This window comes from Lepidochelys olivacea (assembly GCF_965140295.1).
Source record: "Lepidochelys olivacea isolate rLepOli2 genome assembly, chromosome: 6".
NCBI classification, from domain to species: Eukaryota; Metazoa; Chordata; order Testudines; family Cheloniidae; genus Lepidochelys; species Lepidochelys olivacea.
Window position 1 is genome coordinate 88,493,007 of NC_140416.1, and position 26,566 is coordinate 88,519,572.

The 26,566-nt window shown below is 49.6% G+C and overlaps 1 protein-coding gene across 2 annotated transcripts; it reads right to left on the reverse strand.

The window, feature by feature from the left end:
* Nucleotides 1-491: 491 nt before the first annotated feature.
* VIPAS39 (VPS33B interacting protein, apical-basolateral polarity regulator, spe-39 homolog) lies at nucleotides 492-26,401 on the reverse strand. Of its 2 annotated transcripts, none has more exons than XM_084632772.1 (20): nucleotides 26,183-26,401; nucleotides 25,601-25,693; nucleotides 23,959-24,055; nucleotides 21,412-21,555; nucleotides 20,227-20,265; nucleotides 19,624-19,673; nucleotides 14,206-14,262; nucleotides 11,800-11,892; nucleotides 10,945-10,978; nucleotides 10,298-10,400; nucleotides 10,165-10,192; nucleotides 9,831-9,904; nucleotides 8,924-8,999; nucleotides 7,352-7,486; nucleotides 6,196-6,237; nucleotides 5,274-5,363; nucleotides 4,568-4,654; nucleotides 3,368-3,457; nucleotides 2,579-2,683; nucleotides 492-1,435 (listed from the first exon to the last, which is right to left on the reverse strand). In XM_084632772.1, the coding sequence occupies exons 1-20, from the start codon at nucleotides 26,285-26,287 to the stop codon at nucleotides 1,415-1,417; spliced, it is 1,563 nt and encodes a 520-aa protein (XP_084488898.1). In that variant the 5' UTR covers nucleotides 26,288-26,401; the 3' UTR covers nucleotides 492-1,414. The 2 variants fall into 2 exon arrangements, with proteins under 2 accessions (XP_084488898.1, XP_084488897.1); XM_084632771.1 differs by having other exon boundaries at nucleotides 19,624-19,688.
* Between the last annotated feature and the right edge of the window lie 165 nt (nucleotides 26,402-26,566).

Consider the following 26,566-nt stretch of genomic DNA (forward strand, 5'->3'; position numbering starts at 1 on the left):
AGTGTAGACCAACCCTTTGCCTGCTCTGAGAGCAAACAGTTCTTTCCCACCCACTAGGTAACAATGCAGCATATAGAGGAAACAGACCTACATAGGGGTCAGAAAAATATTCCCAAAAATTCCCACTTCATCATACACTTAATGTAGGGTTGTTACAGCCAGGGAGACTGGCATGTGGCCACTTGTTGGCTCCAACAGATAAATAACCACCATTTTTGTGTGGCATTCGCAAGGCTGTGTGCTCCCCAGCATCACTCGCTGTTAGACGTGCCCCTGCTGAGAACAGAAAAGATGTGAGATGCCAAGGTTGCCACCCTGGATAAGCTTCTCCTTTAAGGCAAAACTGCCCCACCAGTCACGTTTTTTGTGGCCCTAGGATACTCTGAGGCGCAGCTCATGTGCCCACTTCTCAAAAGATGGGGCAACCTCTCATGATCATGACACAGGGGGACAGTAAAGCACTAGGGAAGGAAGTAAATAGGAGCCACAAGGAGAGGCAGACACGCAACTTTATTTACGGAACAGAAAGTGAGGTCTGAGACCACAAAACTGGCAGGGAACCCCAGGGGAGTGTCACATTTTTAAGGGATGTAACAAAAACTTTCCCAATGTAAAGGCCAGGGAGAAGAGATTGTTCCAAGGGGCTCTGTGGGGCCAGCATCTTCAGCACTTGCTAGGAGGGAATTTCACCTCATTCTCTAACCAACCCAATGAGGGAGTGGATGAGCTCCTGGCAGAACTCCCAGCTTCCTTTTGGGTGAAGGGGCAGGTCTTGAGATGCAGGGCTTTGTGGGGATGTGGGGATACGCAATCTGCAGAAGTTTAGCTGAAAGCTTCTTTTCTGAATCAGAGACAAATAGGAAGGTTGGAGTTTTAAGAGGCAAGAAATTTTCCCTACCCATCACGCTCGTAGAGGCAGGGAGAACGCAGTCCAGTCTGCGGTTCCTGCATCTTCTCTTCTGACACGGCCATCATTGCCCCAGCCTTAGCAGCTGGTATGGCAAGGGAGCGGGTCACTTCTAACCTTAGGAGAGATCTTTTGTGGGTAATTGTCTTGTTCCTCTCACCTGAATGAGCCCTGATCCTGCACAAATCTGAAGTAGCCGCTGCTTTGCCTGGCTTTACTTCCCTCTGAACACTGAAGCCATGCCCACCTCATGGCCTAGCCAGTTACGGAGCATTGACTCCAGTTCATCAGGGTCTTGTCCCACTAGCCAGATAGTGGGGTTTGCCTTATATCAGCCTGGATGCCTCTCTGTCCCAGGAGCCACTGGCACTGACTGGCAGTATCAGACAAACCACACCAAGACGGGAAACAGAACTTGCTCTATTGGCACTGAGGCTGGCTCCATAGTTTCCTCTCTCAATGGCATGGCAATGGCAAATTGGGCTGCTTCTGAGGTGGGTAGACACCTCAATTCTTCCATCGGATTTGCTGAAAGAGAAGAACAACAGGACATGGCTAGTATTAGTGCTGATCGCAGCTCAGATCCCTCAGGAATATGCCCAGGGGGTATCTGCCCCACTGGACGGGAGAACACTCTCAGGGAATTCAGCCCACGCTCGAGTGACGTTGCAGCAAATGACATGGTGGGCGGGTTTATAAACTGATGTGCCTGGAAAGCTTTGAGGTTTAAGTCAATGAAAACAGTTGGATGTTCCCCTGCAGCATGGGGAATCCAAATCCAGCAGCTCTGGGCTAGCACCTGGGATCAGCAACAAAAAACAACTAAAGTCAGGAAGTGCAAACTGACCCGCTAGTGTCACTGCCCCAAGCTGAGTCAAATATAGGGAGCAGACAAGCAGCAATAAAGGCAAGTGCTAAAGATCATCACCACAATATATGGATCCGCACAATCCCCTAGGAGGTGGGTCAGGATTACTTGCATGGTATAGATGGAGAAGCTAAGGCATGAAGGAAAGGGACAAGGCCATGCAGCAAGCCAGGATTCTGAGTCAGACATTCCTGACTTGCAGTCCCCTGTCAGACTATGACTCACTATAAGCTTTTAATACAATTGGGCCTAATAGGAGAAGTAAAACAGAACACCAACCCCAGAGGTAAAAAACCCTTTGATCTCAGGAGGCCCCAAAACAGTCACCTAACAGGTTGTGTCCAGTATAGACCATCAAAAAGGAGCCCAGCCCCACATTAAAGCACCACTTGTTATTGGTCGTCACATGCTAAGACTGTGAGCTCTCTGGGGCAGGGACTGTCTTTCACACCCATGACACTAGTCCTAGCACAATGCCTTGAGCCTCTTTTCGCTATCGCAAAAACAGAAATCAACTCTTTGGTGTGGGGACTCAGCACTGAGCAGTTGCTATTTCTCCCTTTCCCAGCACCAGCTCTTCTCCTCCAGAGACTCTGCACAGATCCCCCTTTCCTGTGTTTAACTGGAACCTCCACCTGGACTAGCATCTTCCCAGCAGGGAGAGAGATGAGGATGTGGGGACACAGGGCAGCAACCCCAATGCCACACACCAAAAACCCCACTCCTGTCTCTGATTAGTGTCTACAGGAGAGAGTACCATAGGGCTAGCTCTGGGTGTATGTGGGTGAGGAGTCATTCTTTACCAAGTTGCTGAGGATACTGTCTATCTTGTCCTCTTCCGCAGAGCCCCGCTCCACCTTACACCTGTATGCCATCAGCTGGTGCCGATCCTTCAGGTCTCTGTATGTCTAGTTAAACAGCAAAACCAGAGTTAAGGGAAGCAACCTTCTTTATTGGGCAGCACCCCGCTGTTCAGTTGAGGAATAACCCTCCAATCTCCCCAAAACCTTGGCCACATGCTGATTTCCGCAAAGACTCATCGCTATGCAGCAGGATCCATCACAGGCAGCCAGTCCTGGTGAAAAATCACAGATCTTATGGGATGCCCCAATGGAAGGTTGGGCCCTCACCTCAAACCTTTGGGAAAGGCCTCCTCCAGGAAGGAGAGGCTCAAGGAGTTGGTTCACCGACTTTTCACTCCTGATGACGGAAGCTCACGTCCTGCTGTAGAGCAAATTCCAAGCCTCAAGCCATTCCCAAGCTGACAACTGTCTCTGAATTGTGCCATTCAGCACAATTGCATCTCTACACCAGAGGAGCTCAGGTGGGAATAGCAGGGGGTGCTGCAGGCTGGGATTGTGAGGCCCCAGCAAAGCTCCTGGAGGTGGGGGTAGAGTGAGTGTGAGCGGGGCTCACTTGGCTTTAGCTGGTTCTGGGAGAGGCCAGGGAACACAGGGAAAGTAAATCCAGAGGTAAATGAGATGGGCACATGACAACAAGGCAAGGGAGATGTGGGAGAGCCTGCCCCCAGCTAGGTGTGTCTGTGTGTAGGGGGGGATGTAGACCTCCCGCTTTGTACAGCAGGGACTCACATCAATAACAACATCATGGCACTTATATTTCATGGCAAGGTTCAACCTTGTCTCAACGTCTTCCACGAGGCGCACGTACTCCTGCAGCACCTGGATGGGAAGGCAGGAGGCATCAGCAGAGCTCACTTCCCCCTAGCCACCCCTTCTCCCCCAAAACACCCCTGCCCCAGTCAACTAGCCTCTTACAGAAGGTCACCACACAGTCTGGCCCCCTCTGCAAGCAGAAGATAGTGCATGGATGGGACAGCCTCACAGATGAGCCTGCTTAGGAGGCTCCAGAGGTAATGAACCTAGCCCCTCCGCAAGGGCCCTGCCAACCCATGGGGCAATTCCTACACTACCCCAACTCAAGGGAATCAGTTGAACACTTGCCCAAATGAAGCATCTAGAAACCTAATGTAGGAAAGAAGCCATTTGATGGCCTGGATCATTTAGAGGGGCTTTGCCATCCACGATCTGATCCCTCAGACACCTCAGAGTCTGCTGCTGTCCATCTCCCTTAGCTGAGGTAACTACCTTCCCTGTGAAGTAAGTGTGGCCTGGCACCAACAACTTCCACACAAAGCCAGTCTGCATGTACTGCTTTGACAGAGCCAATCCCAGCCTCCCCACGCTCTTATAGCACTATGACTTAGAACATAAGAAAGGCCATACTGGGTCAGACCAAAGGTCCATCAAGCCCAGTATCCTGTCCTCTGACAGTGGCCAATGGCAGGTGCCCCAAAGGGAATGAACAGACAGTTTATCATCAAGCGATCCATGCCCTGTCACCCAATCCCAGCTTCTGGCAAACAGCTGCATCTACCTCCCTTGGGTTCTCACCCCTATGATGTTCCTTCCAGGCACATGTACGTAACTAAGGGACTCAGCTGGCCCAAACAAAGAGGAACTTCACATGGGGAAGTCCTTCACCATCCACATCTATGGAAGCCAGGCAACAACCACATGGGGTCAATGCCCCTCTCTGGGCTGTAAGCAAATTCACTTGTTGGATCAGGAAGAAATAAACAGCCCCCCGCCCTCCGCCACACTGTAAGGTATAGGTAATGGCCACTGCTGGCAGCATGTTAGCAAGCTAGGTGACCTAGTGGTCTGAGTCAGTGCAACAGGACTGTAGACCGAATTGCCCAAAGGTCTGATCCAGTGTGGCAGAATAGCAGACTGGATGGTGTGTTCTGACAGGGCAGTTCCTTTGCTCACCTGCACGGGGGCACTGTTCCGCTGCAAGATCTCCACCACTCGATGGAAGCCAATGGGAGCTCTCTTCTTGGTGTAACCCAGCCAGTTCTGAAACCACAGCCCAAACTCAGCACTAATCTTTTTGAAAGGGACGTCCCATGCAAGATTCCCAGAGGGTGGAGAATTGAGGGACAGGGCTGTTAGTAGATTTCGGTGCGGGGCAGAAGAGCCACGGGGATTGCTCCTCCTCCTCCCTACCCTCTCCATAGCCTCCAGAGGGCAGTGGTAATCTGCCTCTGGCTGAGGATGCTGCTCTTTCCTGCCAGACCCTAGTTCCACAATCAGCAGCGTCCCATGTCTGGAGGCTGAGTTCACAACGCATGTGAATCCCCTGCAGCTGAGCCTCAAGGCAGCCTCCTTCTCTGGCTGAGCTGGTAGGAGCTGTACTAAGTCCATCTCTTCAGACAGGGGAACCTGCTCTCTGAGCAACTCAATCTGAACCCCACAGCATGGATGGGCCAGGCCCAGAGCTAACAAGTAATGCTTCTCCAAATAAACCCCAGAGCGGGCCAGACAAGTCACAGTGCTGGGATACTTCAGCCCAAAGCAGCTCAGGCCAGATAGGAGACAGCTCAGGCCAGACAGCTCACTGCCCTCTAACCAGATGGACATAGCCAGGAAACAGCAAGTGTTTGGACCCACCCCCCAGAAAGATTTTGCCACTCACCTTGGTGGTGAGCAGGGCATCCACATCATGCCAGGCTCGCAGCTTGGCGCGGGCAGCCAGGGCTGTCAGCACATACTGTTTGTCTGGGATCTGCAAGGCAGAGACACTGAATGCTGAGGATGAGAGCTCAGACTGGGGTGAGGGAGCAGGCAGCACCAACCACTCAGCAGGAACCAAGCCAGCTGCTGGGAGGGGAGGGATAGTGCGATCCAAGCCTGAGCCCGGCAGCACAGTAGTACATGTAGAGTCACACAAAGGAACTGCAACTCCTACTGAGGCAGGGTTAACACGGCTCAGGCCCCCAGCATGGCCCACCCCATTCCACACTTACTCCAGGGAGAGTGCCATGCTGCTGGAAGGTACGGAGGGGGCTCCCAATAGGGCTGGTGCTGCAGGCTGAGGCTGGCAATGGACTGGCAGTGAGAAGCGCCCGTTTTCCCCTTCCAAGCCATAAGAAACAAGATAGGACCACCCGTAGGCCGAGCACCAAAGCCAGTCCCTCACCCCAGTTAAGGGAACAGCCTCACAGAGCTTGGGGTTCAAATCCAGGGGCAAGGGTTCCTGTAACCTGGGATTCCAGCGGCTCCTCACACCCCAAGTTCCCCACAGAACTTCCCGCAGGCTCTTGCAGCCAAGCTTCCTCCCTTGTCCCCCAGGAGGGTCCAGCTTCCAGCCCAGCCCAAAGCAAAGGTCTCCACAGAGCTTGCCCCTTATCTAACAGCCAGATCTAATCCCACTCCTCTTCTGTCTGGGGAGAAACCCTTTCTCTGCCGAGCCAGCAACCCCTACTTCTGACAGGACTCAGCCTCTCAATTTCCTTCCTCCCAGGCACCCCAGCTCAGTTGCCTGCCTGTTCATTGATGCTGTCACAGAAACCCACCTCCCACCAAGAATGAGACACCCATCTGATTTCACTCCCTACCTTAAAGGTTTTCTTCAGGTTGGTTGGACTGCTGAATGTCCCCTGGAGAGAGAGAATAATGCTCAGCCTTTTCAGATCTTGGCTTCCCCCGCCCCTTACGGTATGTTTACACTGCAGAGGGGAGTGAGTCTCCCAGCCCAGGTAGGCAGACTCACGCTAGCAAGACTCAAGCTAGTGCACTAAAAACAGCAACATGGATGTTCCAGCTCAGGCTTTGAAGCCTAGGGGGTCAAGGCTTTGGAGCCCGAACTTCCACCCAAGCCAGAACATCCATACCGCTATTTTCAGTGGACTAGTTTGAGCCCAGCTAGAGTACGTCTGTCTACTCAGGTTGGGAGACTCACTCCCAGCTGCAATGTAGACCACCCTGACAGACCCAGAACTCCTGCTTGCCAGGGCTCCGTACATTACCAAGGCTGCTAATGCTAGATGGGGAAATGGAGGTTCCAAAGGAAGCAACTCTCCCATCTCCTCCTCTGCTATCTGGGGCTGGGTCTCCCATGCCTTTAGTCTAGGGCGCTCACACACACTTCAAAGACCATTGTCCCACATTTGGGCCTGAAAAGGTTAATAACCACGTTAACCCCTTGGACACTGGATCCAGCAGCTGCCTCTGAAACAGTGCAAGGTAGCTGCTTTCCCTGAGGTGCCAACTCTTCTGTGATGGCTGCCGTACCAGGCAAAATGCCCCTCTCCAATGCCGTCCCCACACTTCTTATGGCCCCCTGAAGTGCCAGAACTCCACAAAATGTGGGGACCATTCTAGAAGGAATGAGGAACTCTCTCTGGAGATTGTGTGAGGGGTGGGGGGGGGGGGGAGGATCTTTGTAGATGGAAGGGAATAGTTTCGTCCTTTCTTTACCAGTGTGCCAACTTTATTAGCTGAGCGGTTGGCTGAGTGGCACTGGACTGGGACTCAGGAGATATGAGTTCTAGTTCTGGCTGCCCACTGGTCTGCTGGTGGACATTGTGAGAGTCACTGCACCTCTCCATACCTCATTTTTCCATCTGTAAAACAGGGGTAGTGACTCTAAACTCCCTTGATCTACGGATGGGAAGTGCGAGGAAGAGCTGGGCACTATCATTATTTAGTGACCCATACCAAGGATCTCGGCACAGAATTCCAGACCCCTGCCTACCCCGCTATTGCCCCCACCTCGGCCTCTGTGTAGTGGTAGAAGCAGGAGTAGAATAGCGTTGTCACCAGTGGCATGTTGAGGATCGAGGCCTTTCGTGGGTATTTCCGAAATATCTCAGACTGCCCAGAGGCCTCCAGATGTCGGTCGTTTGCCTAGAGAAGTAGGATGAGAGAGACTGCATGGAAACCAGGCCAGCCACACTTTGCTCATCCAGTTCACAGAGGATGAGGGTTGTCTGGTCCAGTTTCCATGGGACAGCCCTGATTTCAACAGGACCATCTGTGACATTGATAGACCAGGTGCCAGCTCTTGCCAAGGCTGTAGGTGTCAGCTGAGTGCTGACAAATTCATAGGTGGAAACCAGACCAGCTCACCTGTATGTTAGCATTGCTCAATATAGGTGTTCGATTTGTAAGGATGCGCTTAGTATTTAGACTCTATAAAATGCTTGTAAGTTGCTGCACGCATTAATCTTATTCATAACTTCTGAACTCCGTCCTATAAGGTAGTATGTAAGTTTTGCTTTATAACTGTAAAAATGTCTGCTCTGAACTTGTGAACCCAGGCAGCAGAACTGTTTCCCCCACCCATCAAGAAGGGCTATCAAAACTAAGTGTGCCACTGTGAAACATCACTATACAAAGACTGGGTTGATGGTCCTCTTACACCCATAGGGTGCTACATGCAAGAAAGCCCAACCCATCAACTTGAATTTTGGAAGAAGGAAATAAAAGACAGCTGACATGAAAATTCTTCAGACTCTCTGCTGTTTGGACTCTCACAGGGCTGGAGCTAGGAAACAAAAGCAGAGATCCCCAGGGTCAACCTGGGTTAATTGTAGAAGACATTCAGTGCTGACAGATTACTATATCTCTGTCACCTTTTGGAACCACAGACCAACTCATTTGTGTATATATGTTGCCTGCTTTAACCTGTAAATAACTTTCATTTCTTTTTTTTAGTTAATAAATCCTTAGTTAGTTTATTGTCAGATTGGCTACAAGCGTTGCCTTTTGTGTGAGATCTGACGTCAGTGACTAGTCTCTTGGGACTGGGAGCAATCTGAATCTTTTGTGATCTTTGATGTAAGGGACCATTTATCATTTCATGCAGCTTGCCTGGGTGGCAAGATAGACTGGAGTGTCCAAGGAGACTGTCTGTAACTCCATGTAAGACTGTTACAGTGCTGCAGGAGTTCACATTTGTTACTGGGTGAGTGAAATCTTGTTACAGAACATAAAACCAGTGTCTGCCCTGAGGCTGGGTTTCACGGTTGTGAGCCACCGGACAGTGTGACACTATCTTAATGTGCTGCACAGCTCTGAAGCAAATGCCCTGCATGTAACCATCAGCACATGATGATATCCGACTCTCAGTGGGACAGCATGGTGCAGTTGCCTATCAGCAAAGCTTGGATATGGAGTCACATTAGATCCAAGAGGTCACAAGCTAGTCAGCTACAGCATCTAGAAACTTCTTATTCCTCCCAGATAGGGAACCTTGGCATTAGAACAGGCCGGTCTGCGCCAGGGGCAGATGGAGAGCCCTGAGACACACTCCCTCTATGGCCAAAGGAGTGAGGCCCTTACCTCAATGATGATCTGTCTCTCCAGGAGCGTATAATGGTCTTGAACATGAACGGCATCTTCAGATGAAAATGGTAACCTGGCAGGCAGCAAAGAGATGAGGACAGCCACTATCAGCATCTCTTCCCAGCACACAAGGCCTGGAGGGGCTCTCTCTTCCCTATTTTACCTTACCTGTGTATTCCTGGGGGATGAACTCCCCATGTTCTTGCTCCCTATATTCATGAGGACTCAGAATGGCATCCCTCTTTGGCCTCACCCACCCAAATGCTCTGGGAGCGGCAGTGAGTTCTCAAGCTCTCAGCTTCCCAGATCACTGCCTGCTCTCTCTGATGGAGGCCATCTACAAAGAGAGCCCAATCAGAGGGGGAAATCTTCTGGACTTCAAGGAGCGGTAGGTGAGAGAAGGAAGCTCAGAACAGTGCTAGTGATACCCACCAGAGACTAAGATTTCACCTTGGCACCCCAGGTCTCATCCCCACCCATGGGGTACGTGATCAGAAACTCCCCAAGGTGTCTCTGCCCTCTGGTCAGCAGAAGGTATTTTGGGGTACTGATCACCACCGGCTGTTCATAATCACTGTGTTGTTCCTCAAACCCCCGCTCAGTGATGAAAGAGAGACCACTGTCTCTTTAATCCTATGCATCACAAAACTCTACTGCAGGGGTAATCAATAGGAGGACCAAGGGCCAAAACCGGACCACCAGATGCTTTTGAATGACCCAAAAAAATTTATTTACTTTTTTTTATTATTTATTTTCTCTGGAGTCTGGACCTTGACTATACCTTGACCAAGAAATCTGGACCTTGACAAAAAGTAGACTACCATTCTTCTACTGGTTCCAGCAGGCTTATTCCACCCTCCAGGAGGCACTCACACCCCACCAGTCCCCCACCTTCCCTGCTCACCTGATGCAGCCTTTAAGAAATTCTCTTCGTTTCTCTGCTTCCTGGATGCTCAAGTGCTCCCGGTACCGAGAAAGCTGGAGGGGGCAGAAAGAAAACAGGAGTTGTTCAAAAGGGAATGGGCTCAGGAGATCTTGTCACCTTCCAACAAAACATGAACTGAAGCCCTGCCCACTGATTACACCATGCCTAAAGGCTAGCCACTCCCAGTCCCCAGGCTCTTGTCACAACAGCATCCTTTGTTGGAGGGTGGGATGTGCGAGGGGTCTCTGAGGGGTCTCCCCCACCTTGTAAAAGCTATACAGGAGAAGTTCCTGCCACGGCTGGGAATACTCACGGCAACCTCCTCGGTCCTGTCCAGGAACCTGCAAAGGGAAACAAAGCATTAGCCCTGCTCAGCACCCTCCACTCTGGGTCCAACCACAGGCAGTGTGCTAAGCCCAGCCTTGATGCTGGTTGGGGAGCCTCACCTGAGCAGGTCCAGGAGCAGCTTCTGCTCCCCTGTCTCTTTCAGGAAATGGATTAGATGGCGCAGGGCCACCTGTCGCACCTCCAGCTCTTGGAATAGGATTTCTAAGTGGGGATTAACAAACAGCATGTCAGCACTGAGGAGCCATGAGAAGGTGTGAGCTGGCCAGCGTGGGCTGTTTCAGTATGGATGGTGCTGCTAACTTCTGGAAGAAAACTAAAGGATTCTGCAAACCCCCCTCTCCAGAACTTAGTCCAACCTCTAGTGACCAGGAGTTAGGAAAGGAACCCAATTCCACCTGTTTAATGGCCGAGCACTCTGTGGTGCATGGTCATATCCCACACAGGTTCATTCTCATTCATCCCCACCCCAACCTCTGCCATCTCCTAACAGAGGTCCAGGTGCTCAGTGTCTCTCTGGGTCTTCACAGCCAGCACCAACCCTGTCCCATTATGCTCACTGGATCCAAGGTGCATCTCTCTCAAGGAGACACCTGGCTCAGTTAAGAAGCACCTAACAAGAGTGATCCCAGCCCTTTTCTCCCTTTAACTTGCAGCAGGTGAGAGAATCTGGCCACGCTCCCCTTAACTGAGAAACATAATCCTGCACAAACGCCACTGGCCCTAGACACTTCCCAGCCACATTTACCTCTCTTTAGCGTCCTCTTCAAGAATATTAGGATCTGTAAGCAGAAGAGACATCCCTCAGATGAGCAGATGAACCCCCACTAGCATCTGGATAGGCAGAGACATCAGGGGAGGCCCACTCATCCACAGACATCTCAGCTCCAGCCTTCAAGCAAGGCTTGATCAGTGTTTTGTATTGAGCAATGCTAGTGTCTTCCGTACTGCATAGGCCAAACACAGGCCTGGGGGAGCTTGTGAGCTGACACACACTGGTTTGGGGAGAAGGTCTGCTGGCTTTTCTATAGCTTAGATAAGAGAGGCTTCAATACTTAAACTATGGCATTTCCGTCATGTCCCTCCTGAAGGACCCTAAAGAGCTTTCCTAGCAGCATACATACAGGGACCACCTCACCCACCGCGCTGGAGTAGGAGGGATCACACCACCCAGCACATGGCTCATTTGCTGCACAATGCTCTAAGGCTAAGAGTCTGGGACAAACCTCTCCCCTTATGAGCAGCTCCCTGGAATATTCAGTGCAGTGTGCAGCAGATGGGACCTAAGCTTTCCACATCTCACCCCAAAGCCCTGAACACAGGCAGGGACAGGGAACCTGATCCATCGGGCACAGGAAGTGGAAAAGAAGCTGATTGCTGGGGATTCCAACCAGAGGTTCCAGAGAAGCACGTGATTTTCAACCAAAGACTGAGAACATGGAGTTTCCCAGACCTCAGACTTGGCCCTTTTTGGTAACACACAGATTTTAATTCAAAGCACCAGCAGCATTCAGGGGCTAAATAGCTGTGTAGATACACGGACCCCTTATGAAACCATCCTCGCCACCACCAACCCAACCCTAAACTGCAGAGGAGGACTCACAGCTGTAATGACATTCCCATCATGCACTGCGACAGCTTCATCCAGGAGCATCAGCTTCTCCTGCAGGGAACGGAACCTCTCCAGTGAGCAAATCTGGGACATCATTGGAGACAAGGAAACACTGCATCAGTCAGGTGCCTGGAATCCAACCAAGATACAGGGATCTAACCCTCTCTCTAATCTTGAATGATTCAGCAACATGAATCACTCCTCTTCAGAATATTTCTCATTCCTTCTGAGCCCAGGGCTGTGAGAGAGTCTCCCACTGAAGGGGTTTTGCAGGATCAGGCTCTCTAACTATACAGCCTGGGGGCAGCATGGTGCCTGCGCTGCTCCCCAAAACACCCTGCAAACCACCAGAACTCATCAGAGCAGAAGGGCCCTGGTATCTGGGTTCCTCTGAAGCTGATCAGCAGACTGGAACTGGAAGACTCTGCCTCTTCCTTGGCTCTCTTTAGCCCAGAGCTGATCTTCCCCCACCACTCCTTAGCCTTGGAGCTACCCTTTCCCTCAGTGGAGATGGAAGCAAAGCCCTTCACCAACTGCTAAGAAGGGAAAGTTACAACCTTAGCGAAGGGGTAGCAGCAGTCGGGTGGTTACTTCTGCACACATCACCTTCTCCTCCACAGGACTCATCTGCTCACCGCCAGCCCTGAGCAGCTGGGGCCAAGGTCCCAACTCCACTGCACCAAGGACGACTCCCATTTTCCCTGCTCCCTACCTCTGATTGCCACCAACTATGAAGAGAGCCAGAGCCCTGAAGTTGACCCCACGGGTCGTTTGTCATAACGCCAGCTCCAGAAGGGTCAGTGGCACTGCAGATGACCTCATGCCATGGGAGAAGCCTCCAGGGTCTAACAGAGACAAAGGCTCTAGCAGTGGCCCAGTGATTGCCACCTGTCACTATTCCGGACTCTAGCGGTATCTCAGTGCTTCCTTTCTGCTTTTGCTCCTTCTATTTGGCAAAGCCATAGGTGGGCACAGAGCATTGGACAGTTGTGCCCGCTATGGCCATGCAACCAATTAACGGAGCTGCCCAGTTCCCCTGCCCAGTCCCACAATACAGAGATGGAAGCACAAGGCAGCCTGAGAGCACCAATGTGACACTCTATATCTTGGGGGTGTGCCCTGTGACCCCCATATTCCTAATTTATATATAATTGTGATACTGCATATAAAGCATGCCATGTGAGGTATCAGGGGAAACATTACGATCTGCCAAAAGCCATTGTTCTATCTAAATATGTATACCTCAGGGCAGCGCCCTGTAACCCCCATACCTAAATATGTATGCCTTGGGGGAGTGTCCTGTAATCCCCATATTCCTCATTTATATATAATTGTGATATTGCATATAAAGTAAAAATATCATCAATGCGTATGAAATTATAAGAATTGTGTCGTATAGTTTTCACTAAAATATGCCATGTGTTTGAGAAGCTCCCAGATAATAGCTCTCCAGAGACAATGACAAGGGAGGTAACCAACACCCGGATGGGTGCTGAACAGACATCACCAGTCACTGTCTAGCAGAGGAGTTACAATTCAATGACTCACTCGCAGGAGACACACCAGAGTACTGCTTCACCTTGTGACTCAGTAATGCCCACCAGACATGCCTGGACTTGTGTTCTCCAAGCACATGGACAAAGGGTATAAAACAGAACACAGTGGCCCCCGGCTTGGCCTTTTCTCCTTTCCCCACCTATGCTGCAAGCAACAAGGACACTCAGAAGACTGAAGACTCCAACAGAGGAGACTGGCCCAGGTTTCAAGGGTGAAACCTGTGTACTATGAACTGCAAGATACAATGGGGTGAGAAAAACTCCTTAGTCTAGAAGTTGCCCAATAATAGGGTTGAGAGTTTAGATTGTGTGCTTGTATTTTATTTTATTTTGATAACTAACTCTGACCTTTTGCCTATCATTTATAATCTATCTTTTGTAGTCAATAAACTTGCTTTACTGTTTATCTTTACCAGTGAGTTTGCCTGAAGCATTTGGTGAATCTGCTTAGGTTTACAAAGGCTGGTGTATATCCACTTTCCATTGATGAAGTGGTGAATCAATTAATAAACTTGCAGTGCTCGTCTTGAGCAGTGCAAGACGGTATAGTCCTGACGTACAAGGCTGGGAGCTTGAGGGGATTGGCCTGGTGCCTTTCTCTGTGTGATTCATGAGTAGCTCTGGGAACATTCATGCAATCTAGCTGGGTGTAGGGTAGCACATGCAGTTGTGATGATAGTGCCTGGACGGGTTTTCTGCTCATCACTAGCAAAGCAGAGAGAGAGCCCAGGCTGGAGAGTTAAGGGGGCACAGCGGTCCCGTGGTCCCAGGCTGCACCTCAGGAATCCCGAAACAACCAAGGCTCCCCTCTTGCAAGCAAATGGAAAAGGAATGTCCTTACCTTGCCCCTCTGCATTCGTCTGACTGTATCCTTGGGACTCCAGTCGCTGCTGTAATCCTGCAACAGAAGACATAAGCTCATCAACTTCCCGAGATGCTGAGGGGCCAAGCTATCCCAGTGTTTGCTGTGCAGCTCCTCCCACTCAAAGCTGGGACTGATGAAATAACCTGTCACACAGTTCACAGCAGCTAGAAGGGTTTCCCAGTAGGCTTTGCAACTAACGAGAGTAGTAGAGTTCTGATGTGACTGAACTGGCCTGGGGAAGGAGGTTCCAGAATCTTGTCACTTTCCTGGAACCTTTGTGGGAGGGGGAGGCAGGTTGATCTGGTCACTGGCTGGTACCACTGGTGCTAGCGCAATCCAAGAGACTCTGAAGTTCAGTCCCCAGAATGCCATCAGGCTACTATTTACGTGCAACCTTTTACTGCTGGTTGAAAGGGGCCAATCACACCTGCAGAGACAGAAGTCTCTTGTTTATCCACACGATAGCTACAGCCCAGGTACTGTGTGGGAAAGCTTGCTCTCGCACTACCCTGACACGCCTGACCCCTAACCTCATAGAGCTCCCTCAAAAACCCACAGCAGGGTTCAGTCTCAGTGGCCCATTAAGTCCTTAGCTCCTCTGCTGAAACTACCTAGGAGGGTGACAGCTGGAGTGGTTTTGGGGATGAGGACACATTCCCACAGAGCCTCATGTGGCAATGACTTTTGCTCAACCCCACCTACAGCAGACTGGATAGAGCCAGAGGCCGAAAGGAGAAAAGGGTGTCTATTTATTGCCTTGGACAAAGACTATCACTGCATCCACATGGGAGGTGCATCTTAGAATGGGCTTCCACCCCAGGAACCTTAAACCCCAAATGTTTCCCCCACACACAATTTGAGAGACTGTGAATTGGCAGGGAAGGATTCAGTTACATCTTCCCATTCCCATTCTACTCTCAGGCAGGCTTCTTCTGGTGAGCCTTCCCTGGCAGCACAGGGAACCCAAAGCCAACAGCCTCGGGCTAGTGCCTTGGGACGGGCAAAGGAAAGGGACTCAAATGAGGAGGTGAAAGGGACCAGGCTAGTGTCACTGCTCCATCCTGAATAAAAGGCAGGGAGTGAACAATGGGCAGCAGTGCGGAAAAGTACATGGGATTTTAAAATTCACTGATGTCTCATCAAATCATACAGGCCAGAGAAGGAAGTGCCTTTTAGGTTCCACCCCGCCCCTCCCTCTAAGATGCCAATGCAGGACTGGGCCCTGATGTATGGTTCTAGGGCCTTGCACAGTCTATGGTAAATGTTCCAAGAATCAGAGCTTCCACTGAGACAGCTCCTCCGCCTGATCCAGATCACTGTCCAGAAGTTGGTCCTGGAAGTCAGAAGAAACTATCCCTACCTTCATTTCATCCCATAGCTATTATTTCCCCCTTTATTATGCTAGATTATTCCTCCTCCACCTACTTAATGATCTCTGTGGGGGGCAGTGACAGAGAAGGAAAGGACACTTCCCATACAAAAAGAACAGGAGTACTTGTGGCCCCTCAGCGACTAACAAATTTATTTGAGCATAAGCTTTTGTGGGCTACAGCCCACTTCATCGGATGCATAGAATGGAACATATAGTAAGAAGATATATATACACACACATACAGAGAACATGAAAAGGTGGAAGTAGCCATACCAACTGTAAGAGGCTAATTAATTAAGATGAGCTATTATCAGCAGGAGAAAAAAACTTTTGTAGTGATAATCAGGATGGCCCATTTAGACAGTTGACAAGAAGGGATGAGGATACTTAACTTAGGGAAATAGATTCAATTTGTGTAATGACCCAGCCACTCCCAGTCTCTATTCAAACCCACGTTAATGGTATCTAGTTTGCATATTAATTCAAGCTTAGCAGTTTCTCGTTGGAGTCTGTTTTTGAAGCTTTTCTGTTGCAAAATTGCCACCTTTAGGTCTGTTACTGAGTGGCCAGAGAGATTGAAGTGTTCTCCTACCGGTTTTTGAATGTTATGATTCCAGATGTCAGATTTGTGTCCATTTATTCTTTTGCGTAGAGTCTGTCTGGTTTGGCCAATGTACATGGCAGAGGGGCACTGCTGGCACATGATGGCATATATAACATTGGTAGATGTGCAGGTGAACGAGCCCCTGATGCCGTGGCCAATGTGATTAGGTCCTATGATGGAGTCACTTGAATGGACAGAGTTGGCATTGGACTTTGTTGCAAGGATAGGTTCCTAGGTTAGTGGCTCTGTTGCGTGGTTTCTGGAGAGTATTTGCTTCAGGTTGGGGGGCTGTCTGTAAGCTAGACTGGTCTGTCTCCCAAGATCTGTGAGGGTGAGGGATTGTTTTTCAGGATAGGTTGTAGATCTTTGATGATGCGCTGGAGAGGTTTTAGTTGAGGGTTGAAGGTCACAGCTAGTGGCGTTCTATTATTTTCTTTGTTGGGCCTGTCTTGTAATAGGTAACTTCTGGGTACTCTTCTGGCTCTGTCAATCTGTTTCTTCACTTCAGCAGGTGGGTACTGTAATTGTAAGAACGCTTGACAGAAATCTTGTAGGTGTTTGTCTCTGTCTGAGGGGTTGGAGCAAATGTGGTTGTATTGTAGAGCTTGGCTGTAGACAATGCATCATGTGGTGTGTCCTGGATGGAAGCTGGAGGCATGGAGGTAAGTATAGCGGTCAGTAGGTTTCCGGTATAGGTTGGTGTTTATGTGACCATTGCTTATTAGCACATTAGTGTCCAGGAAATGGACCACTTGTGTGGATTGGTCTAGGCTGAGGTTGATGGTGGGATGGAAATTGTTGAAATCATGGTGGAATTCCTCAAGGGCTTCTTTTCCAGGGGTCCAGATGATGAAGATGTCATCAATGTAGTGCAAGTAGAGTAGGGCGTTAGGGGATGAGAGCTAAGGAAGCGTTGTTCTAAGTCAGCCATAAAAATGTTGGCATACTATGGGGCCATGCAGGTACCCATAGCAATACCGCTGACTTGAAGGTATATATTGTCCCCAAATGTAAAATAGTTATGGGTGAGGACAAAGTCACAAAGGTCAGCCATCAGGTTTGCCGTGGCATTATCGGGGATACTGTTCCTGATAGCTTGTAGTCCATCTTTGTGTGGAATGTTGGTGTAGAGGGCTTCTACAACCATACAGGCCAGGATGCTGTTTATCTCAGCAGCATCCCTTAAGGAAGGGTGTGTGTAAAGAAAAGCAGCATATTCAGGAGGAGAACAGCACCACCATGGGGCAGGGAGTTATTCCTGTGTGAGGTGTCCTTAGGCTCAGAGTAGCACTCTTGATTGGGAGTTAAAAGGTGGTCAGAAGGGCAGGCAAAGCGTGGGACCCTTACTGAATGGGGGAGGCAACATAGTGACAGATGATGTGGAAAAAGGTGAAGTACTCAATGCTTTTTTCGCCTCAGTCTTCACAAACAAGGTCAGCTCCTAGACTGCTGCACTGGACAACACAGTATGGGGAGGAGGTGAACAGCCCTCAGTGGTGAAAGAACAGGTTAAGGACTATTTAGAAAAGCTGGATGTGCACAAGTCCATGGGTCCAGATCTAATGCATCCAAGGGTGCTGAGGTAGTTGGCTGATGTGATTGCAGAGCCATTGGCCATTATCTTTGAAAATTCATGGCAACTGGGGGAGGTCCCAGACGATTGGAAAAAAGCAAATATAGTGCCCATATTTTAAAAAGGGAAGAAAGAGAACCTGGTCAGCCTCACTTCAGTACCTGGCAAAATCATGGAGCAGGTCCTCAAGGAATCCATTTTGAAGCACTTGAAGGAGAGGAAGGTGATCAGGAACAGTCAACATGGATTCACCAAGGGCAAGTCATGACTGACCAACCTGATTGCCTTCTATGATGAGATAACGGGTTCTGTGGATATGGGGAAAGCAGTGGATGTAATATATCTTGACTTTAGCAAAGCTTTTGATACGGTCTCCCACAGTATTCTTGCCAGCAAGTTAAAAAAGTATGGATTGGATGACTATAAGGTGGATAGAAAGCTGGCTAGATTGTCGGGCTCAACGGGTAGCGATCAATGGCTCAATGTCTAGTTGGTAGCCGATATCAAGCAGAATGCCCCAGGGGCTCGGTCCTGGGGATAGTTTTGTTCAACATCTTTATCAATGATCTGGATGATGAAATTAATTGCACCCTCAGCAAGTTCGCAGACGACACTAAGCCGTGGGGAGAAGTAGATAAGCTGGAGGGTAGGGATAGGGTCCAGAGTGACCTAGACAAATTGGAGGATTGGGCCAAAAGAAATCTGATGAGGTTCAACAAGGACATGTGCAGAGTCCTGCACTTAGAAAAGAAGAATCCCATGCACTGCTACAGGCTGGGGACCGACTGGCTAAGTGGCAGTTCTGCAGAAAAGGACCTGGGGATTACAGTGGACGAGAAGCTGGATATGAGTCAGCAGCGTGCCCTCGTTGCCAAGAAGTCCAACGGCATATTGGACTATATTAGTAGGAGCGCTGCCAGCAGATTGAGGGAAGTGATTATTCCCCTCTATTCGGCACTAGTGAGGCCACACCTGGACTACTGCGTCCAGTTTCGGTCCCCACACTACAGAAGGGATGTGGACAAATTGGAGAAAGTCCAGCGGAGGGCAATGAAAATTATTAGGGGGCTGGGCACATGACTTACGAGGTGAGGCTGAGTGAGTGAGGAGAGATTTGATAGCAGCCTTCAACTACCTGAAGGGGGGTTCTGAAGAGGATGGCGCTCTAGGCTGTTCTCGGTGGTGGCAGATGACAGAACAAGAAGCAATGGTCTTAAGTTGCAGTGGGGGAGGTCTAGGTTGGACATTAGGAAACACTATTTCACTAGGAGGGTGGTGAAGCACTGGAATGGGTTACCTAGGGAGGTGGTGGAATCTCCATCCTTAGAGGTTTTTAAGGCCCGGCTTGACAAAGCCTTGGCTGGGATGATTTCGTTGGGGATTCGTCCTGCTTTGAGCAGGGGATTGGACTAGATGACCCCCTGAGGTCTCTTCCAACCCTAATATTCTATGATTCTAGTTCCAGTCTCACAGCAGGAATAAAGCCATTGCCAATGCTGCGGCTGCACTGTTGGTGGGGAAGCGGCTTTCAGGCAAAGCATTAACAAATGTTCCCTTCTACCCATCTCTGCAGGGCTCCTCAGTAAGAAGAGGGAGAACTCCTGTGTCTCCACCAACATGCTCACTTTTAGTGGAAAAAGATGTGATGTCTGAGACTCTGCATGAGTTATTGCTGAAGGGACTCCTGCAGGCTGGAACTGGGACTGTACATCTCACCTTCACGCTCCCAGTTCCTAGATTGCCCTCTGCTAGCTAAAAGGGGGACTGGTCACTCACCCCTTCCACCCCATGTGACCTTTGCAGTCCATTGCTCTAACACCGGGATAGTGAATGTGAGTCACCCACCTTGTATTCCGCCTTTGGTCTGCGCAGCTCTGGAGCGTAGCTTTTAACGCCTGTGTCAGAGAGAGCTGTGAAGGGGAAGGCAACACACCGAGTAGCAGCGCATCTGAGATCCTGATTCACATCAACCTTCCTATATTTCCCCAGGTCTAAGCTTCCTCCCTAGCATAGGTTCTTTGTCAAAAGAACAGATTGAGCAGTAAACCCTGGGCCAGCCCCATGGACTGAGAGGAGCCCATATGTCCATGGACTGGGCACAGAACTGCAGTGAACCAGAATGTGAGAAAGTCTGGCTAGAGGCCCCTTCCAAACCACAGGAGGCTCTATACAGGCAGGTTATTTTCTATCAAAGAGGCAGCATATTAAGCGATTAGACTGTGGGAATGAGTCAGGAGATACTAGTCTATTTCTGACCCTTATACTGATTTGCTGGGGGACTTTGGGCAAGTCTGTGCCTCAGTTTCCTCATCTGTAACACGGGGAAGATATAGTGACCCAACTTTCCAAAGGGCTTTGAACTCAGTGTGAAAATCCCCTACATAAGTGTCAAGTGTTATCCCCCTTTCCCCCACCCTGCTTAGAAAGGAATAAAAACTGCTCTCTTACCATCTGAAAGGGACTGAAAACTCCCAAATTTGTTTCTTCCTAAAAGAATCAAACAGGCAACAGTGAGAGATTTTCAACTGGCTTTCCCCAGGCAGCACCTCTCACCGAAGGAACACAGAACTACACTCCAAGTGGGCATCCCAGACTAACTCTATTAGACAGGGCTAGCCTATTGGAAACAAATGGGGGAGGGTGAGAGGGGGGGCGTGTCGGCTCTCAGACCATTTCCTACTGGACATCTGTCCACATCACACAACAAAACTGGCACTAACTGACCTCTTGCTGCCAGAGGGGCCAGGGCTGAGAGGGTTATGGAGCTTGAACTCCTTACCCCTGGAGGGGTCCACTACAGATCACTGAGCCAGTCTGGGGGGTACAGTGTTGTGAGAAGAGGGAGAAGGCACTGGCATCTGTATCTACACTGTGACTACACAGAAGTCTTCAGTGTCCAGGGCTAAGATTTCAGCACCTTTCACCAGCACTAAATCAGTTAATGTATAAGAACGGGGGCAGTCAAAAAACATGACACATGGTTAGAGGACATTCAGAGGAAATTCAGCTTTAGAATCAGACTTGTTTCCAGGCTGGAGAGACAACAGCGCTGAGCCACATGGCTCTCCCTCAGCCAGCTGGACTATGTCTGGCAATGCCAAGGTGAAGTAACTAGCTCCATCCCCACATGCAACAGTAGAAGCCATCTCAGCTCCAGGAGAAGGGTATTTGCCTGCTGCCTCTGGGGCAGAAAGGACCAAGCGCAGCCCACCTGGGCCAAACACAGTCCCAAATAGCCTTTCATCTAAAGTACAGATGGGTGACTGCTGGAGACTACAGCTCCTAGCATGCCATGCTCCACCTTGGTCCAAGCAGCTTTGTTACTCCACAGTGCATAGCATGCTGGAAGATATAGTCTACATGGCCTGCCCCTCTATACTGAAAGAGACCTCAGCCAATCCCCCAGAGATGATGCATAACATGACCCCGCTTCTCCTCCTCCCCCGCGTCGCCTCTGCTCTCCCCACTTTATAAAAAGCAGAAAGGTCACAGACACCTGTCAAGTGGCTGATGCAGCCTGTGGCTGGGCAGAGATGGGGCACTTCCTGGTCTGGGATACGCACAAAGTAACTGGACTCCCCTCTGGCACTCTTGTGGGAAGGTCCATCTGCCCCAGCCAAGTAGGGACTTTACCTTTGAAGAAACTGCTGATGGAGTAAGAGGAGGCTTGCTTGGGGAAGGCTACATGGGAAGAAGAGCCCTTCTGTAGGCCTGAGTCTCTCCCTTCAGGAGCATTAGAGCTGCTGGAGGCTGTCTCCTTGATGGACCAGGAAATACCTATGAAGAGAGAACAATCCTTGTAACTCACCAAAAAAACATAAAACCAGTCTTTAATGAAAAATTCTAGAGTGGAAGACGCATGTTAACTCTTGTGTCCTCATCACTTTTCGTTTTGGAACATTCTGCACATTCTGCCTCTGTATTTACCTCCCTGTATCAACTGGATACAGTACTCAGCACATAGCTTCCTAAACTTGAACTTGTGTAGTGCTGAAGTTTAAACAGCTGCCCCGTTCCTCCTCAGAAATGGCTGCATTTCAGTGGTGTTGTATGGGTACAGCTTGTATAAATATTACAGATCACTTATGTGACACAGTACATTTAAACGGTGCTATATGAGGTGTGCCACATTCTCTGCTCCAAAGAGCTTACAATGGAAGATACAAAACTAGATACTGGATCCTTTGGTTTCTCTGGACTGGAGAAATGTAAGACATTCCCTTCCAGGCACTACAGCACTGAGATAACTTTGATGCCTGCAGACGACAGGCAGGTATTGTGACACACCCCAGATGGGGGCGATAACGTGCTCAGCTCTGCTCCCTGTTGCTCTAGGCACAGCAGGCAGCCTCTCTCCACACAGCTGTACCCTAGCCCCACCACACACACAAGCTTTTGAACAACTGGCATAGCAGAAGAAGAGTGAGCCAGACTGTGATAGTGGGTGGTTGGGTAAAGAGGCTGACTGGGAAGGTGAACAGGAGACACAAGCAAGAAGAGCAGCTGTGGTGCAAGACAAGAAGCGCTGGCTCCATGCAAAGGATTGCTGCAGCATGGTGGGAGCGCTGCAACCCTTTGATCTCTCAGGTAATAAGAACACGGTAGGGGGATCCATGCACAACATTTAAGTTCACTGGGTTGGTCCAAACCTGAGGACATGGCTATATCTAAGCTTCTTCTTAACAGGAAACTGCTCTGACACCACCCACCCTGTAGAGCTCCCACCCCTGCCCATAGCTTGACAGGGACTGAACTGTTACTATGGTGACCTTTAGGGTATATGGACCTAGCTTCCACACAACGCTGCCTCACATCATCCCTTTCTGTTCTCAGAAGAATCAAATCTCTTCTTTCCCAGGCATGTTGCTGGCCAGCCCTGCCAGCCCCCTTTATCTAAGATGCCACAGCACCTAGCATTGTAGGTTTGGGTAGTTTTTAAATTATTACACTTTATTATTACACTTCAATGGTCTGCGCAGTGCCACAAATGTGGCCTGGTGGATGGGGGAACACAGGGAACAGATTATAATAAAATTATCAATATTAACTAGGGTTGTGCATTTTAGTGGTCCAAAAAACTGGTCAATTGACCAATCAAATATTGGTCAAATAATGTCAAAAATGGCCAAATGTTTTAAAGCACTAATTTATTAGAACAGTAACAAAACAGTCAAACTTTATGGTCTTCAACAGGTTTAGCCTTAAATAGATAATTATGCCAAATTACAAAAAACAAGTTACTTAACTGAGTAATTTTAACTCAGAAAAATGCAAAAACACAATCCAATGAAATTCTAAGAAATGAAAGAATGGGACCATGACGCAATCAAAAAGGTAGGTTGCCACCCACATCAGGGCATTTTTGGTGGAAATTTGACCATAGTCAAATAATAGTCAACTGACATTATTTGATCAGTCAATTGACCGGCTTGCCATGCCTGATATTAACTATCCAAGGAGGAGACTCCCAGCATTAAGGAATCTGACAACCTCAAAATACTGTAGGATTATCCTCAGGACTCCAACGAGCAAGTTTTATCTGCACTTGGATCTCTGCTATTCCCTATAACAATCCAGGAGTCATGATCCTCAAAAGGATGTGGACAGCACCTGTCAGAGGGTCATAACCCAGCTCCCATTCAGTCTCCAACTGTCCACCTGAAATGGATTGGTTCAACTGCTTGCAACTGAAACTTGTACCTCAAGCACCACATCAGCCCATCAATCATGCTGAACCTTGTAGCATCTCTGACAAAGTCCTGCAGAAACTAGCATAAAAGATTCTGGGAGAAACAGGTTTCAAGTGTGGGAGAGCATAATAGGTTGTCAAACATACTTCCGGTGGTTCCTTCACCTAAGCTTAGTGGATGCCAGATATGGATAAAGTCTATGCTGGCCTGTGCTGGATATTGGGAGAGGGAGAGTGGAACTCCCTCCACTTGTATAAATGGAAAGAGTACACTGGTGACCTCATCTTATTCTCCTTCTAATGGGCTGAGGCAGATACAAGTTTACATGAAAGAATGGGAAGTGGGAGGATTAGACTCTAAGATCCCTGTATTCCTGGGGAAGGGATCTGACTTTGGAGTAAGAAAAGTAGCTGCACAGCTCAAGTCCAGACAGGAATGTTTTCATACGCTTTCCCTCCGCAACATAACTTTCAGATACCCCTGCACTTACTGCCCACTGGCTCTCCACTCCAGCTGAACTTTTCAAGGTCATCATCATCATCTACGATGTCTCGAAGGCTGTTCACTGCCCGCTTGGACTCCTTTAGCTGTGGACAAACACAAGGCTAGCATAAAGACCATCTCTGTTCCACTCAGGTAGCCTGAGGCTTTCCTGGACCCACTCCCGTCCAAACAAACTTTTTGCACATGCCTTCAGTGCTTTGCACATGCCTTTTCCAGCCCCCACACAGCTGAAAGACCAGTGGAAGATGTTCCACACTTCTGCACAAGGCAATTGGCCAACAATCAGCCCCTTTTCACCAGTATATGGAACTTGAGGACTATGAACATCTGAGCAGTTAGTTATAAATACCTCAAACTAGCAGGAGGTGCAGGTGGGGATCACTGGAAAGGTAATTTACCCTCAATTTATTATGAGGTCTCAGATTTGCCCTACAGGCCTGATGTCAAGAGACCTTAAGGATCTCCACACAGACAATCAAAAGATAAGACAAATATTCCTTGTTTTTTAATCTCTTATTTGCCCAGCAACACTAAGTCAGTAAGAAGAACTCATTAAAAGGTTAATTCTGAAATTTTCATTAATTTAGTGCCAAGCACACATGCCTGAAGCCCTCTGTTTATTCTCAGGGACTCAAGGGCGAGAGGGAATTCAGTGTCTCTGATCAAGTTTGAGGCATCTCTGCTAAAATGGCCATGAAGGGGACCAAATCTCCAACGAGTCTACTCGCACAACAACGGACAGAAATCTACTAGGAAATGAAATGAGGTACAACAACTCCCTCAATTATTTTTAAAAAGAAAAATATACTGTATTTTTTGGTGTTTTCTACTTATTTCCCCTCCCAGAAACATTACACAGATCCTCCAAGATTTACAGAGAAAGTGAGGAAGAAGGCAGGACCCAACATTTATGCCCTTCAGACTCCCTGTTCCTTCTCATGGGTCTAGCACAGCTTCTTTCAAGTGAGGGGTGAAGCGATTTAACTGTATGCACGGGAACCCTTAAACAGCTGGATTTCTCCATTCTCCCATTTTTTGGAAGAAAGAGGTGAGTCTCTAGGGAAGGGGTAGGCAACCTGCTGCACGCAAGCTGATTTTCAGTGGCACTCACACTGCCCGGGTCCTGGGGGCTCTGCATTTTAATTTAATTTTAAACGAAGCTTCTTAAACATTTTAAAAACCTTATTTGCTTTACATACAACAATAGTTTAGTTATATATTATAGACTTATAGAATCATAGAATATCAGGGTTGGAAGGGACCCCAGAAGGTCATCTAGTCCAACCCCCTGCTCGAAGCAGGACCAATTCCCAGTTAAATCATCCCAGCCAGGGCTTTGTCAAGCCTGACCTTAAAAACCTCTAAGGAAGGAGATTCCACCACCTCCCTAGGTAACGCATTCCAGTGTTTCACCACCCTCCTAGTGAAAAAGTTTTTCCTAATATCCAATCTAATATTATTATGTCTAATACCTTATAGAAAGAGACCTTCTAAAAACGTTAAAATGTATTACTGGCACGCAAAACCTTAAATTAGTGTGAATAAATGAAGACTCGGCACACCACTTCTGAAAGGCTGCCGACCCCTTCTCTAGGGTTTTATCAACCCATGCAACCTGAAGACTATACCTGGGAGAGCTCATCATCGTCATCATCAAATGTGAAGGCTTTACACTTGGAGCTGTGCCAGTACTCCTCCTCGTCAACTTTCATCCTGTTCATCTGGAAAAGCAGCCAAAGGGAAACACAGGTGCTAAGCGACAGGCAAATCTTTCCAGGCTGGATCAGAACCAGCACTTCAGGGCCTAGGCCCTCAAGGGAGGGCCCTTGGGTCACCACACTCGAGGGCTTTAAGGGACTGCAGCGCCTGACCAGGCAAAGAGGGGTGGACCCACAGGGCCGGCCAGAGGAGAAGGGAATGGTGGGAAACGAGGCTGTGGCAGATCGGATCAGCCCATGGCCCGGCAGCTCAATAACCCGCCTGGCACGAGGGGACCGGCTGCGCAGATGCCGAGGCCCGGGTCTGGCCGGGCTCTCTCGGCCCTGCTACGCCGGGGCAGCGGCACCAGCGAGCCCCCCAGCGCCGCCGCAGGGCGAGGCCCCGAGCTACTGCGTCGTGACTGGGAGCGCCAGGGCCAAGCAGGCCCCGCCCACCGGCACAGAGGGACGGAGCTCGGGGCAGGGGCCGCCGCTAGGACGAAGGGTGCTCACCGCCCCTCCAGCCAGCCGGACAGCCCGGAGAGCGCCTCCTCCCGGGGCGGGGGTAGCTCCGCGCAAAGCACCATGGGATATGTAGTTTCCGCCTTCCCCTCTCATCCGCGCCGCCCTCTGCCTTGTTCCCGGGGCCTCCGTCCGCGGAGGTTTGGACTACGAGTCCCAAGAAGCCTCGCGAGGAACGGGGTGGGCGTTCACATCCCGCCACGCATCGGCGGCGGAGCTGAAATGATTCCGCCATAACTGGCGGAAGGCGCAGAGCTGTGAGGCCCGGCGGGCGCTCGGGGCGGCGGACGCTGTGTCGGTAGCGACACGGCCAGACGCGGAGGGAGGGAAACCGCTCCGCGCGCCCCGCCCGAGCCGGAACCAAGGTGTCGGGGC

Bases quoted from the DNA above. Each gene is read 5' to 3' on its own strand.
- VIPAS39 (XM_084632771.1), bottom strand. From the start codon at position 26,287: ATGAGAGGGGAAGGCGGAAACTACATATCCCATGGTGCTTTGCGCGGA. The intron at 5,364-6,195 runs GTAGGGAGTGAA...TCTGCCTTGCAG, and splicing joins ACCTGAAGAAAACCTTTAAG to ATCCCAGACAAACAGTATGT. The intron at 1,436-2,578 runs GTAAAGAATGAC...CTTCTCTTTCAG, and splicing joins ACAGTATCCTCAGCAACTTG to CAAATCCGATGGAAGAATTG.